The sequence below is a fragment of the Capsella rubella genome, unplaced genomic scaffold, assembly GCF_000375325.1.
Source record: "Capsella rubella cultivar Monte Gargano unplaced genomic scaffold, Caprub1_0 scaffold_1, whole genome shotgun sequence".
Classification (NCBI taxonomy): domain Eukaryota; kingdom Viridiplantae; phylum Streptophyta; class Magnoliopsida; order Brassicales; family Brassicaceae; genus Capsella; species Capsella rubella.
Window position 1 is genome coordinate 9,952,162 of NW_006238923.1, and position 14,662 is coordinate 9,966,823.

Here is a 14,662-nt window from a genome sequence, read left to right on the forward strand (position 1 = left end):
AGGCTACTCTCTATAGTAAGTTAATTAGATGTTGAACTTGTTTGTAGAATTTAGTGGTAATGCTACTACACAAAAAAAACTGACCTATAACCAGGATAGCCGTTGACACTGCCTACAACCATGCATAGGCAGAATCAGAGTTTTAAAAAGACAGTAACACATGAGTTGCCTAATCCTGTTGAAGAGGTAACATCATCATATCATTTGTGTTTGATGTGTTAACTGCTTTGTAATCTGATCATTAGCGTTTGGTTGAAACCAAAGTTCTAGAATGTTTTTTTCCTCAAGGTGAATGAGCATAATAGCTTTCACTCTTATTTTTATTTCTAGAACTTCCTTATTTTGAAGATACAGATCAGTAGATCACACACGACAAAATTTACGTACCATGTACACACCACACATTAGATATGATACAATAAAAAAATTGCTTGCAGGACTAGCTTAAACCCTTTTCTGTATCTATGTCGTTAGAGAGTAGAGCTTACAAAGATGAATTGGAATCTTTAATCTAAAGGGATTTTATGTATCGCTCCATGTATCGCTTTCATCTCCATCTTTGCTAGCTACAGCCTGAGAAGAAAAAGAGAGAGTGAGTGATAGATAATGTTGTGTTGGATTTAGGACAAAAAGTACTTAGCTTTCTGAAATAAAGATTAGATTTGCTTTGGATATATATAGATTCAGAAATGAGAGGATGAACCTGGCGTATTGAGTTTGCTTTCTCCAAAATCGCGCTGATCTTAGTGTTTATGATAGGGTCAGTTGTTCCGGTTGCCGATGACGTCGTTGTCATGACCACAGGTCTCAGGTTGAATTGCTGTTAATGATTTGAAAGAAATGAAGAATGAATCAAAAGATGATATAACAAATCAAGAATCAGAATATAACTTTTTCACAAAAAGAATCATTTGCACTCACCTGTGTTCGGATTTGTTGTAAGAAGTCTCCAGTTTCGGTCTCCTCTGCGTTGGCACTTTGTTTCCCCTGCCTGACATTATTCTTTAGATGGACCTATGAGAAATTGAGAATATATGCTTGTTAATACTCGTAATTTGAACTATACTAAAAACGAATTTCTGGAATATATGGAACTAATCCACACTGCAGTAAAGTAGGAAGAAAAGAGTGCAAAACTTCTCCGTACCTTAATTTCTGGTTTAGGAGCAGAAGTCACCATGCTAGGCAGTTCTTTGTCGACTGTAGGCAATGAAATATGCTTCTCAAAGGCGAACCTTAGAGCGTCTTGTAGTTGTAGGGATTGTGTTTTGTCTTCAGTTTTGTCTGAAGGTGTCTTTGAAACCATCCATTGTACAGGTGGAAATGGCGGTGGTAAGGGATCAGCAGGATTTTGGAGGTATGAGAGGTTTACAGAGATATTACCACTTTCTGATTTAATCTCTAGAGGAGAACCTTCAGCATTGTTGTCAACATGCCTAATCTCATGGAAAGAATCATATAGCTCGTGCTCATTTCTTTCATGGCTGTCACTAGATTCTTCCCACTGCTCGGAATTCGATAAGGAGTGATTATCGCTACGATAATCGGTATCTGACATGTTAGGAGAGGATTTACAAAAAGTTTCATCGTCTGAATTAGAATCAGAAAAGAAAGTAGCAGCCTCTGGAAGCAACTGAAACGAAGAGAACGTATTATAGTTGCTGTCCCCATCTGAAAATTTCAGCTTCAGTCTGGAAGTCTGAAGGGTGTCAGTGGGACTGAGAGATATTTTCATGTGTTGAAGAGGCGGGGAAGAAGTACTCCAATCAATAGAAGCTTCGTCTCTGAACGAGTCCATTAAGGTTTTCTCATTAAAGTCTTGGTCACTGAACCTCTTCTCTGTATTCACTTCATCATTCTCTGGAATCGTTGCTGGCACAGTCTTTTTATCAAGGGTAAATGAATCCTTTCTGCGGAAACCATTGGTGAGTAACTTGTCAATAACTCCGGAAAAAGTCTCGTCGCACTCTCTTTGGTCTACAACATTCATGGCTTTGCCATCTGAACAGGTCTGATTTTGGGTTCCTGGAATTGCTAAGCTTGATTTTTGGAGAACATGTCTATGTGAATCTAGATCATCTGATTTATCTTTTTCAGCTTCTGCAGAAGCAGATGTTCTTTCCTTGGTCTTGCAATCTGGATTGAAAGAACTTGGCACAGCCAAGACTGGAGGTTTTGATGGCTTCAGTCCCAACAAACCCCCATTAGTCCATATTCTAAATGCTTCGAGATCACTAGAAGTTCCAGCTTCTGATTCTCGGTTTTCCTGTAAGCTATGATGGATCAAGGGGTTCGATGAATCAACTAAACTGTTCTCAAGACCAGGCACAAATGTAAATGTGATGCTATCTTCTCCAACAGAATTGTTACGTGTACCCTTCTTTGCACAAAGATCATTTTGATGGAAGCGGTTGATATCTAACCCTACTTGTGGGTCTTGACGATTCATTTTATCAGATTCATTTGCCAATGATGCATTCTCTTCATCTTTAAAATCGTAGTCCACATACCCATCTGCTCTACAAAAATCTTTGGCACTGTTGGAATTTTGTTCTATTTCTTGATCACACAATGACTTTTCCAAACTCTCAGCTACAACACCACATGAACTGCTCACTACTTCTTGCCTAGTTTGGAGCCCTAGATCATTCTCAGATTCCAATTCAATAGTATTAAGCGCATCAACAAAACACTCCCCTTCGCTTTCAGTCTCATGTTCAGTATCCCTCAGTTTTTCCCCCACAATATTCCGACCAATTTTTTTCTCTCTTATCTCATCCATCCCAGTACGATTTTGAAGTCCTAATTCTGATTCATCATTTTCAAGGTCCTTAGAACGAATATCAACTCTACCAGTCCCTTCTCTGTAGCTTGGTTTCTCTTCTAGTTCATCCACAACAGAGCTCGCCTCCATCTTTTCACAAGCTTCATCTGTCTGCAAACCAAGAGATTCCACTATCTCCACTTTCTCATCCCAACTAACGCAAGAAGAGCCACGAGCAGCTTGCCCTTGTGAAGGGCTAAACTGGAAATTATCATGTGCATCTTCGGTTTCACATTCAGAAAGGACTGAAGCTATAGTGCAAGAGCCCGGTATCAAACTGGATGAAACTAATTCCCCTTTCGGTATTTCTTTAGTCTTCAATGAAGAGGTTGCGGTTGAAAGGCATTCGATGTAGCCTGAACCACTTCTGGACTCAAAAGAGCGAGAATGATGATCTTGAAAATCAGATCTTTTTTCCATGTCACTGGTTGAGGTGGTTTTGGTAGAAGAGGTTTTTCCACTGAAGCTAAAAGAAGTAAATGTCTTCCTGGAGTAAATTCCATGTCTAAGTTGATTATTCTTTAGATGCACGATACCTTATATATGGCAGTAAAATCTATATTTTACCTGGCATTCTGGTTAGCAATGGAGGCTAAACGTGACATATCTCGACTCCTTGATGAAGGTTTTTTCTTCTGTCCATGTCAAAAAGCAGATAAATAAATTGTCAAGCAAAAGAGATTATAAAGAACAAGGTTGAACAATTTAATCTGAGAAATCACACCTTCATTTTATAGTGCTTTTTATCTTTCTGTACATTCTTGTTTCCTTGAATCAGGTTGCTTGATGCTCTTCTGAAATAAGTAGGATCAGAATACCGCTTCATGCAAGAACCAGGACCATTTATATCAAATCTGAGGAAATGAAGCCAAGAATCAGTATAACATGATGGATTATATAGTACATAGTACAGTACATACATATCAGATATGATATTTTAGTCTAAGGCATACTTATCAAGCCAGTGCAATCGTGGGGGATCCTTGCACTCTTCATAGGATTCCATAATAATGTGAGGCAAGTCGTCGTAAATTAAGTGATTTTGCGTAATTGGAATACGAGGATGCCACTCCAAACCTGAAAACGCCATAAAACTCAATCAGTTCAGAAGATAGAAAGGTAAAACCAAACACTGACCACTTCCCTCACCAACCATTACTTCGGAGGTTTCAATACAATTAAAAATTTGTGAATAGGAAAAAAACAACTAATAGTGACATTTTTAATTTTCAGTTGATCTATTCTAAAGTTTTGCAGGAATTTATAGATAAACTAACTCAATCATTCCAGATCCTAAACTAGCCTTCACGACGGAAAATTAGTATAAGGGTACGTGAAAAAGTATATGAACTGGACCTACAGTGAACTAAGTGGATGACATTTTTAATTGACATATTAAATGTGTAAACCTAACAAGTATCAGACACCCTGGGTCAAGACAATAAGAAGATTGACAAGAGAGAACAAAACAAAACACCTCCTGTGTAAGCAAAATGTATGTGAGTTGTTTGTCCAAGCATCGCCTTTTCTAGTGGAGACACTGTAGCTTCTATATGCTGCAATCTAATCTTTAATTGATTGCTTCTTGAAGCTGTAGCCATGACTTCCTCCTGTATGCCATGGAATATCTCAGCTGCAAACCTGAACCAAGAGAACAAGCAATCCTTAAAGAAAGTTTATTCCTTTGTGCTAAGATGACCCTTTTGAATCAGAGACCACTCCAAACCAAACTAAGCTAAATATTTTTTGGACAATACAGCAAGGTCTTGTCTAGTAATTGGCTACTTGCTATCACAACCGACATAAGGATTCACCACATTAGGAGTTAATCACAACCATAAACTAGGCTAATGAACGAAAGACCACACAGCCAAAGATGGAGAGTGATTGATGGAAACAGCAAAACATTCATTAAATTTCATCCAAAAGAGAAGGCAAAAAGAACAACAAAATGAGAAAAAAAAGCTTCTTCCTTTTTGCTAAACCCTAAGACATAAACTTCACTGACAAAACTTGAAAAAAGAAAATCTCAAAAAGGAGTCATGCAATCTGTAGTTCTCTGTAATTATTTCCGCAAATTAGATACCTTAAACCAGTAAAGCCAATTACTTTCATGCAAAGTAATGATTTTTTTTTCATCTCTAACTTCACCATTAGCTCAAAGAATCATTCAACAGTAGAAACCAAAAAAGAAACCCAAATTTCTTTAGACAAAAAAAAAAAAAAACAGAGATTGAGGGTTCGATTGAGTCAATACTTACTCAGCGAGATCACCAAGCTGACGCAAGATCCCAACAATTCCAGTAACTGCAACACCATTAAGAACTGCCTTGGGGTCTTCACGATCGACATTTCTATACACATCGGTTTGGCTCATACCGTATACATTCCTCGAAAGTGGCATTTTTTCTCTAAAAATCAAGGCACATTGAGGAAAACAATTGTGTCTAGAGCATTGACAGAGTTACAGAGCTGGAGAAAGAATCAAAAGGGTGTGGAAGAAATTGAGAAATGGGGGTTTTGATGAAAACAAGAGAGGGAAGATTAATGATTGTTTATGGGTTTTTGGTGAGTGAGATTGATGAGGCAGCTTAACTGCTCAAAACAGAGAGGGAAATTTTTGGAGGGTGAGACAAAGACTGAGAAGAGAGAGACATTGACATTGCCAATATCACAAGCCATTCCTTTCCAATTTCATTTAACAGTGAAAAGTTTACACAGAGAATCAAAAAGACTGAATTATCCTTGAGGTTTGTGTGTAAATTACGTGATGGGGGTTTTGTGAAATGAAGGATTTTATTTTGTTTTTGGTTCGCACGATTTATAAACATTATCATTTCTAAATTTGGTTGCAGAATAAAATGTTCGGTTTTGTAATAAAGAGATAAATAAAATATTTTGCTTATGGAAAGATAAAGTGAGAGAATGTCAATGTCAATTAAAATGTTTTCGTCAAGATTTGTAGTTATTTGAGTAGGAATTTGTATTTTTGTCAATTAATAAAATAGTTGAGAGTTGGTAACATGTTGAATACAAAGTTCCAATGAGTGAGATACAGATATACAAATAGTACGCATTTTAGTATATGATATAATGATTTCGCTACCATCCGGCAAATCTTTCATAAGCGTAGTTCCCAGCATCATGTACGAAGTGCTTGCCGAGGATTAGTAGTCTTGAAAGCTTTGGATAAACCACTCTGCATTGGATATGTTAACAAAATCTGCATAGTTCCAAGAATTATAAATGTGGCAATTCCACAAAATTATAAATGTCTACTTTTTTATCCGGCCAAGGAAGAGTTCCTTACGTACAGTTCCCAATAAAACCTTTCCTTAAGAGCTCGTTAATTCAAGACAGATTGGTAGTTCTCATGGATGAGGACTTTTCTCCACGAATATGACCGTTCGTTATGTATGAGCGACCTTTACCAACCCTTTGCTTCCAAATCTAACCCCAAGGTGATTCCTCTGCCTTCATTTGTTTCTCTGCCCACGAACCAAACCGACATTGTATGGGACGTGGCAATGTCGTCTTCTGCTCCTTCTAAGGAAGACTGTGTGGTTGGTGCTAAGTTCTTGGGTAGACAACTCAGTCTTTACAAGAGGAGGTAGTGGAATCTGTTTAGGGTTTGATCCAGATGCATTTGGGTTGAGATCATCTAACGTAGCGACCCAACCATAAGATAAAGTCATAGGTGCAACGAATAGAATACGTCAGACAGCCTGTAAAATCTGGAACGGAGCTGAAGATGAGAAAAATCTCAACTTCCTCTGCATAAGACATCGGAACAAAGAAAGAACATATAAATAACAATCGTAGTAAAAGACATAAGACGTCAGAACCAAAAAAAAAAAAAATTACTATGGCTTGCTTAAGAAAGAAAAACAAACTATGGGCCTATGGCTTGCTTACGAAAGAATCAGTCCGACGGTTCTTGATGCAGCGGAGGCTGAGAAGCAGTGATGATGATACAGAAACCCTAATTAGAAAATCCTAATATTAGTGAGGAACTGCCTTGTCCTCCAAGTTTTCCAATCTGATATAGTGATATGTAAAACTCCCATTTTTTATTTCGTTTCTATACCATAATCGTTAGTCGTTAAGAGCAAAATAACGATTTTCTTTTTTTTCCATTATACACTATCTTTTGTTTCCCTTCTGTGTCATATTTGTTACCCCAATAATTACATTTTGTATTACATCGTGGGCCGAACGAGTCATTACATTTTCTTAAAAATCAACTTTTAATTATTATTAATTATTAAATAACCCTTTTTAAAAGATATATACATAACATATATACTAACAATGGTAAAAGTAGATTTGAAAGAAAAATTAAAACAATGATTAAAGAAATTGATGCCAAGTAAGTATCTTTTTTTTTTTTTTGTCTCTTGAATATTTTCATTGAAATGAACATCTGACGATTGTTTAAAATGAAAATGATGGTGGATAAAAAAAAGTTAACTATTAAACAAAAACGACGACGTTTTGTTAATCTTCACTTATGATCTCCGATATGCTTTCTAAGTGCGGTCTCCAGACGCCGGCGCGTCCCTTCCTCCGATCTTTTTGCGTCGCCACTTTTTCCGATAATATCTCCGTCAAGTACCGATCAGAGCTCAACGAATCAGTCTCGTTGCTTTTATCTTTATTAACTTTCTTCTCATCACCACCCTCACGGCGATTATGCTGTGACCGCTTCTTGACGGCCGCGGCGTTTGCGTTAGTTTTATCCCCCCGGTGGATCTTTCCTTTATCAGATTTAGCTGCGGGCATGAGGAAATAAATCTTGCCACGTTGGAGCTCAGCTTCGGGAGGTACGACGACGATCTTTGTGGCTGAGATGACGTCACCCTCGTCGTGATCGGACGACGGTGGAGGAGAAGGTTTCTTGAGTACGTGCTTAGGGTGAGCCTTCATGACTTCGCTGGCCGTGATGGTGCCACTGATCTCTTCCACGTGTCCGTTTGAATGAACGATTCTGATCACGTCGAGAGCTCCACACGGTAGAATGCATGCGATGCAACACCGTATTGTCTCCTTCATTCTCTTTGCTGTTGTTTTTGTTTAGTGAATGAACATAAATAACTTCAAAGAGTTTGGTTCTTCTTATCTTGAAAAGAGAGAGAGAGAGATGTTAAAAGGTTAAGTGATCTTGAAGAGAGAAGCTTGAAGAAGAACACTAAATTTAGACCATGTGTGTTTATTATTTAACTATAGTCATATGTCTTTTTGGTGCGTTTATTTATTTATTTTATTTTATTTTATTTTAAGAGTTTGATGTCGTCTTGTAAACTTTTTTATTATTGTATAATGTATATTATTTGTGTGAGTGTGTATAATATATAGTTTTATGGTATCGGTTAGTTGCTCTTTTTCTGCTCTTTTTCAGCGGCTAAGTTTTAGGAATATATGTTGGATTATTCTTTTTATTTGGTATATATTGCTCGATTTTGAACTAACATTTTACCTTAAAGCATATTGATGATTTAAAATTTTCATTTTTTTTAATGAATGAATACGTTGCACCAATAAGAACAGTATAGGGAACTACAAATAGCGACTCGTATAAAATAATCATTGTGATATAACTAAGTGGGGTTGTCCTTTTTGATTGTGATAGGAGCCCATATAATTATGTCTTGAAGTCTAAAAACTATATGTCTATAGATATATGACCAACAAAATAAAAATGAAAAGCTTGTGGTATATATATTCGTTGGGGAAAACATTCCTTTGAACATGAACCATACGAATGAAGATCATGTTTGTATAGAAGATCATTTGAGTAATACCTTAATATAAACAAACAAATAGGGTAAGGAGAAAAAAGATGGAAGCCACATTAACATATAGTATAAATGCATACATATATGAATGGTGGGGAGAGGGAACAAAGGAGGGGTTGTGAGATAGATGAGAATGAGATGGAATGAATAATTGCACCCAACGATGTCGATGTGTGTGTTATAATGTAAAAATTTGAGTACTTTACCTTTTGGATCCATCTTCTATTTGCATTTTCAGGGGACCCCTCTTCTTCGCTATAAAGCTTTCAATTATTTCTTCTTCTTCTTCTTCTTCATTATCTTTTATATATATTTAATTTCGAGTTTTAGGACATTGTCGTTCATCTAGCTAGGCTGGGTGCTTATGGGTAGACACATGTTGCATCATCATTGGGCTCTCCATTCAAATTATACATATATCATATCACCACATATATCACACATCTCTTTCCTACTACAATTCACTAAGTTAAGAAGCCTAGATTACTTTAAAACATTAGTCACAAGTCACAACATAGTCGATATATACATATATCTAGAGCTAATTACTATTACTCAATTCAGATTTTATATTATAGAAGAGTTTACAAAAACTATATAAAAGAAAAGTAAATTATACTAGTACGGGTTCCAAACCCACATAACAACTATTAGAACCAAACTTATATCATGCTAGCAAATTTGTGTTTTTTTTTTTCTTTCTTTTTCCTGTTGTCTTTATCGGTGTTAACTTTTGTTATTCGTTTTGTTGTCGTTAAGTGTCATCAAAAGTCAATTCCAATAAGAAAATAGTTTCAACTTTGGAGATGACATTTATCAGTTTGGATACTTTTCACTGAATCATGATATATATATATATACACGCATCTTGTTTGGATTTCAGATCATCCTCTTGCTTTGGTCATCCTTTTTCGTTGTTCATTACTTTTTTTCGAAGAATATATATCACACAAAAAGTACAAAATCTTTATTTACTAACTTCGCTCGAACTCTCTCATATATAGACTTAACTACAAAACTTAACAAATAATGGACTATTTTTCAGAAAACTTATTTGATTGAAATGATAGAATCTAGATGGACACGTACGCTATGTATATATATATATATATGTATATATAATTGTATGGTTTTTAATAAAGAAGAAAGAAAAGAGGATAATACAAATATAAGAGAAGTGTGTTTTCAATGTATCCGGGAGCAAGATCATGTGGGTTTGCTTTCCTTTTGAAAGTGATTGACTCATTGTGACCTCTCTCACTTTCTCTCATTCTTCTTTCTTTTACATTTTGGTGTTTGGTGGTGTGAACTTCTTCTTTTTCACTTCTTAACTTTTGAGCTGATAGAATAGAAAGTGTTTTACGTAAGATTTTTATCTGCAACGATAGTAACCCTTTTATTGTGCAAGTTGTTCTTTTTAGTTTTGTAGGCTATTGCTAAACTACTGTGATACTATGGATACCAATTTTTAACTATTGTTCTTTTTAACATGTTTCTTTTTTAACATGTTTCTTTGTGCATGTGTTGTCTCATTTTTTAAAAGTAGCTTACAAAACTACTATATGATAATATGGATACCAAAGTTTCTTAAAGTTCAGAAGTGCCCATAAAACATATAGAAACAAGTAACGTTGATGACGGGGATTGAACCCGAACGGACCAATGGTAGGTATGGCATCTTCTGGTCAGTTAAGATGTTCATGAAAAATCAAAAAATTTAGCTCAAACACACACAGCAGCTCAAAGAAACATGTTATAAAGGTTGCCTTAAGAGATAGTAGATACAATGCAAGCTTGAATCCTAATGCAGATGCAAAGATCCAGAATCAAAACCCAAAGCACAGACTGTTCTCCTGACTAACCTCCCAATTGTCTTTTCTACTCACGTAAAGCAACAATAATTCACAAATTTCATAATATCTATAACCATCTTCAGACTGTGTTATGCTTGTTGAGCTTTAGTAGAAGAGACTCAAAGATTAGTATAATAACTACACATTTTCAGAGCCAAACGAGGAGTTTTCTTCACTTGCAATATCAAATTGGTTTTGCAACATGCTAACAATTACATTACTCTGATCAAGATCTGAACTCTGTTTTCAATATCTCCATATCTCCATATCGCCCGAGAAGAGAAGTAAGAAGGTGATTAGATCAGCTCTTACTGTTGCAAGCTAATGTATACACTACAGAGAAGCTTGTTCATATGCGAAATTTTTAATAAATTACATTGCATTTTAAGAAGCAAGATCCCAACTTTATTCCGACTACATTCGTTGAACAAAACCAAACCAATTCCACAATAAATAAAGAGGAAAACTGTGTTTTGCAATCACAAACTTAGCTTTATGATGATCAACTCGCTCTTGGATCCATCCCTTGCTGCCAAACGTAAACAAGCTCATCCCAACCTGTGCTCGCCATTAAACCTTCAACAAGAACACTCATATCTATCCCAACAGCAAACTCTGTATGATGATCATACCTACCCACCAGAGCATCTTCCACCATGTAATCCCAAAGACAAACAGTCATATCATACGAGCAAGAAGCTATCAAATTCCTCCGATGAGGCGAGAACTTCACCTTCTTCACTGCATATCCATGGCCATTAAGCACAGCCAAAGGAACTCTGTAACTCCTAACATCCCAAACCTTAATCGTCTTATCCACTGAAGAAGTAGCTAATATACAATCATCATACTTGTTCCAATCACAGGACAATAACTCAAAATCATGAGCAGGGATGATCATTGTTGATCCAGGTTCTCTAACATCCCAAATCCTTAAAGTACAATCTCCAGAAGCAGAAGCAAACACATCACCATGCTTAGGGTTCCAAGTTGCTTGATAAACACAATAGGCATGTTCTTTAAAAGTCCTGATACTCGCGGGACGATCCATAGCCCAAAGCTTCACCGTATCATCCCACGAGGAAGTGAGAAACGAATCACGCCGCGTCGGATTGTAATCCACAGAGTGAACCTCACGCCCGTGCTCTTGAAATGATCGGATCGGATTAGACGGAGGAGGAAGAGCTGTGTCGTAAATCTTCACTGAGCCGTCACCAATTGCGGCGACGAGTACAGAGTCATGTGACTCCGACCAACAGACGTCGTACACAGCGTCTGCAGTATCGTAAGCGACGGATTCGGTTACTCCGGGAGCTCCAGGAGCGAGCTCGAGTACATGGATCCGGCCGTTTCCGAGGATTCCGAAGTTCTGAGCTGTAGCGACGGCGAGGCGTGACTCGTAGAATGGACTGAATTTCACAGAGTAGCCGTTGAACGGAGCTTTGAACATCGGCATAGCTTCTTCTTCTTCTTCTTCTCCGGCGAGTTTGAGTTTGAGTTCTTCTCGAAGATTCAATTCAACGATCTGATCGGATAACGCCGATTCTGCTCATCGCAGAATTAAAATTTCCAATTATTTTCACACACACAAAAAAAATAAAAAAAATCAGTCACTCTCTGAATCGGGCCGTTTGGGCCGGAGACTAGCCCATTAGTTAGAGGTTGTGCCGAAACGACGTCGGTTGGGGATTCGAGTTAGGGTTTTCTGGGGGTTTGGTTCATACGGGAGAGAAGCTTTCATCGTCGTCTCTTTCTCTTCAATTTCATCGTTTCTGAGACACACAGTGAGAGAGAAATCTAAATTCGAAAAGAGAAGTTTTTGATTTACGAATTAGCTTTCAATGGAAGAGATCACGGAAGGAGTGAACAACATGAACTTGGCCGTTGATACCCAGAAGAAGAATCGGATTCAGGTTTCCAACACTAAGAAACCATTGTTCTTCTACGTCAATCTCGCCAAGGTAAATTTAAAAACCCTTTTGAATGAGAGTGTTGATTGATTCGTATTTAGGTTAAAATCTATGTATTCGAGCTGTTCCTGTTCTGAGTCTCTATGTCTTGGAATTAGTGTGATAGTGTGATTGTTCATGTAAAGTATAGACTTTTATGAGTTTATCTCTATTCATAGTAACAGTTTAAACTGTGTAAATGGGTTTTTGCTACTGCTCTCTGTTTGTTGTGTGGCTCTTTTATGAATGTTTGTTCCTTAGATTTATGAACATTGTTTTGCTCCTGAGGTTGATTAACTGACATTGTTTGGTTTTTTGGAACAGAGGTACATGCAGCAGTACACTGATGTCGAATTGTCTGCTCTTGGAATGGGTAATGCTGGCTTCTCTGTTTATGATTCTTGTTTGTGAATCAAGGATTTAATGTATGGTTTAACCAATGTAACTGAGTTCATTAAATTCGAAGATTCTAGAAAAGCAGTTTCCTTTTATTGTCATGAGATAGAATCTATGTGACCTTGTCTTATCTTATCTGAGCTTTCTTTATTGGAAGAGATTTGTTCTGTGTTTTTCTCATAAAACATTGATTTGTGTAATGTGCAGCCATTGCTACTGTTGTTACTGTCGCTGAGATATTGAAGAACAATGGCTTTGCTGTTGAAAAGAGTAAGATCTTCTTAATTTTGATTGAGCTTGTGTTAACAGATGATATTTGAAAGATTCAGTGACTAAGTTTGGCTAATCTGGAAATTTCTTCGTCTTACAGAGATCATGACCTCGACTGTGGATATCAAGGATGATTCAAGGGGTCGTCCTGTGCAGAAAGCCAAGGTATCTTTTTGAAGAATATCAATTTCAACTTTCACAAATTTATTCATGAAATTACTTAGGCTGTGGGGATTTGAAGCTTCATTCTATGGATTTTTTGTCCTGTGAAATTGGAAGTGCTACATTGTGAGATAAATTTGTGGTTTTAAAACTTTGTAGATCGAGATCACACTTGGAAAGTCTGAGAAGTTTGATGAACTAATGGCTGCAGCCAATGAAGAGAAGGAGGCAGCAGAAGCTCAAGAGCAGAACTAAATCGTTTCTTAAAAGCTTTTTTTGGTTCAGTGATCTTATTATAATCTTCGTTTCCCTATCTCTCTGCTTAATTAAAAAGACACTTTTATTTGTTTTATTTCGTTAATTTTTGGTTCACATCTGAAAATGCTATCTTGGATTTTGTTCTCTGTACCTGTGAACAATTTTTTCTATATGAGGATCGTAGGAAGTAAAAAAAATATGACTTCGTTGCATAGCATATTCGAGACCTTAATTGGGTCAAGTTTTAAAATTAATTTGTTTCTATTAGGATAATTGTTAAGTTGTCAAATCCAGTCCATTGAAAATATTAGTGGTGCATTTATAAACAAAGTGGGATGTGGTTTTAAGGATGACAGATAATAATTATCTATTGGGATGGCATAACAAATGCTAACCACATCCTCATCATATCTAGATATAGATATTGACATGATGGGGTTTGTGGTTATGATTTGTTATTACTTGCTAACTAATCACTCTTGTTCAAGTTCTAAGCACCAAAAAAACTGTAACAACGTATATTCAAGTTCAATAAGATTTGACCAAAATAAAAGTTGTTTCTTTTGTCAAAATCAAAAACAAAAATAAGTACATGATCAAACATATTTGGATCCATATGTGACATCACCGGTTGGTGCTATAATTTGTTTGATTCAAACTTAAAAATCTAAAGTACGTACCTAGAAACTACAACAAGTATTATAGTTCTTTAAACCAAAAAAAAAAGTAAGAAAAAAGTATTATATAGTTCAATATGACTAAAATGTTGTAAAATATAAAACGAAACCAAGTTGTCAAAAAACATTCAACCCTTAATTCTCATTAGTAATTGCTGTATGGGATTCCATTGCATGATGATAATAGCTTTTTGACTTTTACTGTGTTTAATTATTATGTCTGAAGAAATTAGTCTAGGCTATTTGATTTTTGAGTGATTATATTGGATTATATGATAATGGACAAAACTGAAATTAAGAGAATGATAGAAAAATAGAGAAAGAGAATAGTCATAGGGTTATCTAAAACAAATGAATGAAAAATCACTCTTAATAAAAGAGAGAGAAAAAAAAATAGTTACTAAATTTCTAATAGCTTAATTTCATCTTGTCTAACTTACTTTTGATTTTATTTTTTAAGATTTAGTAATAGCAACAA

The 14,662-nt window shown here is 36.2% G+C and overlaps 4 protein-coding genes across 5 annotated transcripts; 1 reads left to right on the plus strand and 3 right to left on the minus strand.

Moving 5' to 3' along the window:
- Positions 1 to 293: 293 nt before the first annotated feature.
- On the minus strand, positions 294 to 5,536 carry LOC17898536 (protein SCAR3). Of its 2 annotated transcripts, none has more exons than XM_006306604.2 (9): positions 5,086 to 5,536; positions 4,302 to 4,465; positions 3,778 to 3,901; positions 3,549 to 3,678; positions 3,392 to 3,459; positions 1,148 to 3,290; positions 922 to 1,014; positions 704 to 820; positions 294 to 573 (listed from the first exon to the last, which is right to left on the minus strand). In XM_006306604.2, exons 1-9 carry the CDS (start codon positions 5,226 to 5,228, stop codon positions 523 to 525), a joined length of 3,033 nt encoding a protein of 1,010 aa, XP_006306666.1. In that variant the 5' UTR covers positions 5,229 to 5,536; the 3' UTR covers positions 294 to 522. The 2 variants fall into 2 exon arrangements, with proteins under 2 accessions (XP_006306666.1, XP_006306667.1); XM_006306605.2 differs by having other exon boundaries at positions 1,148 to 3,311.
- Positions 5,537 to 7,144: 1,608 nt separating this feature from the next.
- Positions 7,145 to 8,021, minus strand: LOC17899595. The gene has a single exon (XM_006304336.2). It carries the CDS (start codon positions 7,874 to 7,876, stop codon positions 7,322 to 7,324), a length of 555 nt encoding a protein of 184 aa, XP_006304398.1. The 5' UTR covers positions 7,877 to 8,021; the 3' UTR covers positions 7,145 to 7,321.
- A 2,736-nt stretch (positions 8,022 to 10,757) lies between these two features.
- LOC17897286 (peroxisome biogenesis protein 7) lies at positions 10,758 to 12,019 on the minus strand. Its single transcript, XM_006305926.2, has one exon. It carries the CDS (start codon positions 11,926 to 11,928, stop codon positions 10,975 to 10,977), a length of 954 nt encoding a protein of 317 aa, XP_006305988.1. The 5' UTR covers positions 11,929 to 12,019; the 3' UTR covers positions 10,758 to 10,974.
- A 187-nt stretch (positions 12,020 to 12,206) lies between these two features.
- LOC17898117 (uncharacterized protein At2g34160) lies at positions 12,207 to 13,724 on the plus strand. The gene is made up of 5 exons (XM_006303359.2): positions 12,207 to 12,433; positions 12,746 to 12,794; positions 13,025 to 13,087; positions 13,188 to 13,252; positions 13,409 to 13,724. Exons 1-5 carry the CDS (start codon positions 12,314 to 12,316, stop codon positions 13,502 to 13,504), a joined length of 393 nt encoding a protein of 130 aa, XP_006303421.1. The 5' UTR covers positions 12,207 to 12,313; the 3' UTR covers positions 13,505 to 13,724.
- Positions 13,725 to 14,662: the final 938 nt, after the last annotated feature.

What these genes read in the sequence shown, in the direction of transcription:
- LOC17898536 (XM_006306605.2), bottom strand. Translation starts at nt 5,228, where the DNA reads ATGCCACTTTCGAGGAATGTATACGGTATGAGCCAAACCGATGTGTAT. An exon ending in CAGCTTGGTGATCTCGCTGA is followed by an intron (nt 4,466 to 5,085) that starts GTAAGTATTGAC and finishes CTCTTGGTTCAG; the next exon opens with GTTTGCAGCTGAGATATTCC. An exon ending in AAAAGCACTATAAAATGAAG is followed by an intron (nt 3,460 to 3,548) that starts GTGTGATTTCTC and finishes TGACATGGACAG; the next exon opens with AAGAAAAAACCTTCATCAAG.
- LOC17897286 (XM_006305926.2), bottom strand. Translation starts at nt 11,928, where the DNA reads ATGCCGATGTTCAAAGCTCCGTTCAACGGCTACTCTGTGAAATTCAGT.
- LOC17899595 (XM_006304336.2), bottom strand. Translation starts at nt 7,876, where the DNA reads ATGAAGGAGACAATACGGTGTTGCATCGCATGCATTCTACCGTGTGGA.
- LOC17898117 (XM_006303359.2), top strand. Translation starts at nt 12,314, where the DNA reads ATGGAAGAGATCACGGAAGGAGTGAACAACATGAACTTGGCCGTTGAT. An exon ending in ATTGTCTGCTCTTGGAATGG is followed by an intron (nt 12,795 to 13,024) that starts GTAATGCTGGCT and finishes TGTAATGTGCAG; the next exon opens with CCATTGCTACTGTTGTTACT. An exon ending in GTCCTGTGCAGAAAGCCAAG is followed by an intron (nt 13,253 to 13,408) that starts GTATCTTTTTGA and finishes AAAACTTTGTAG; the next exon opens with ATCGAGATCACACTTGGAAA.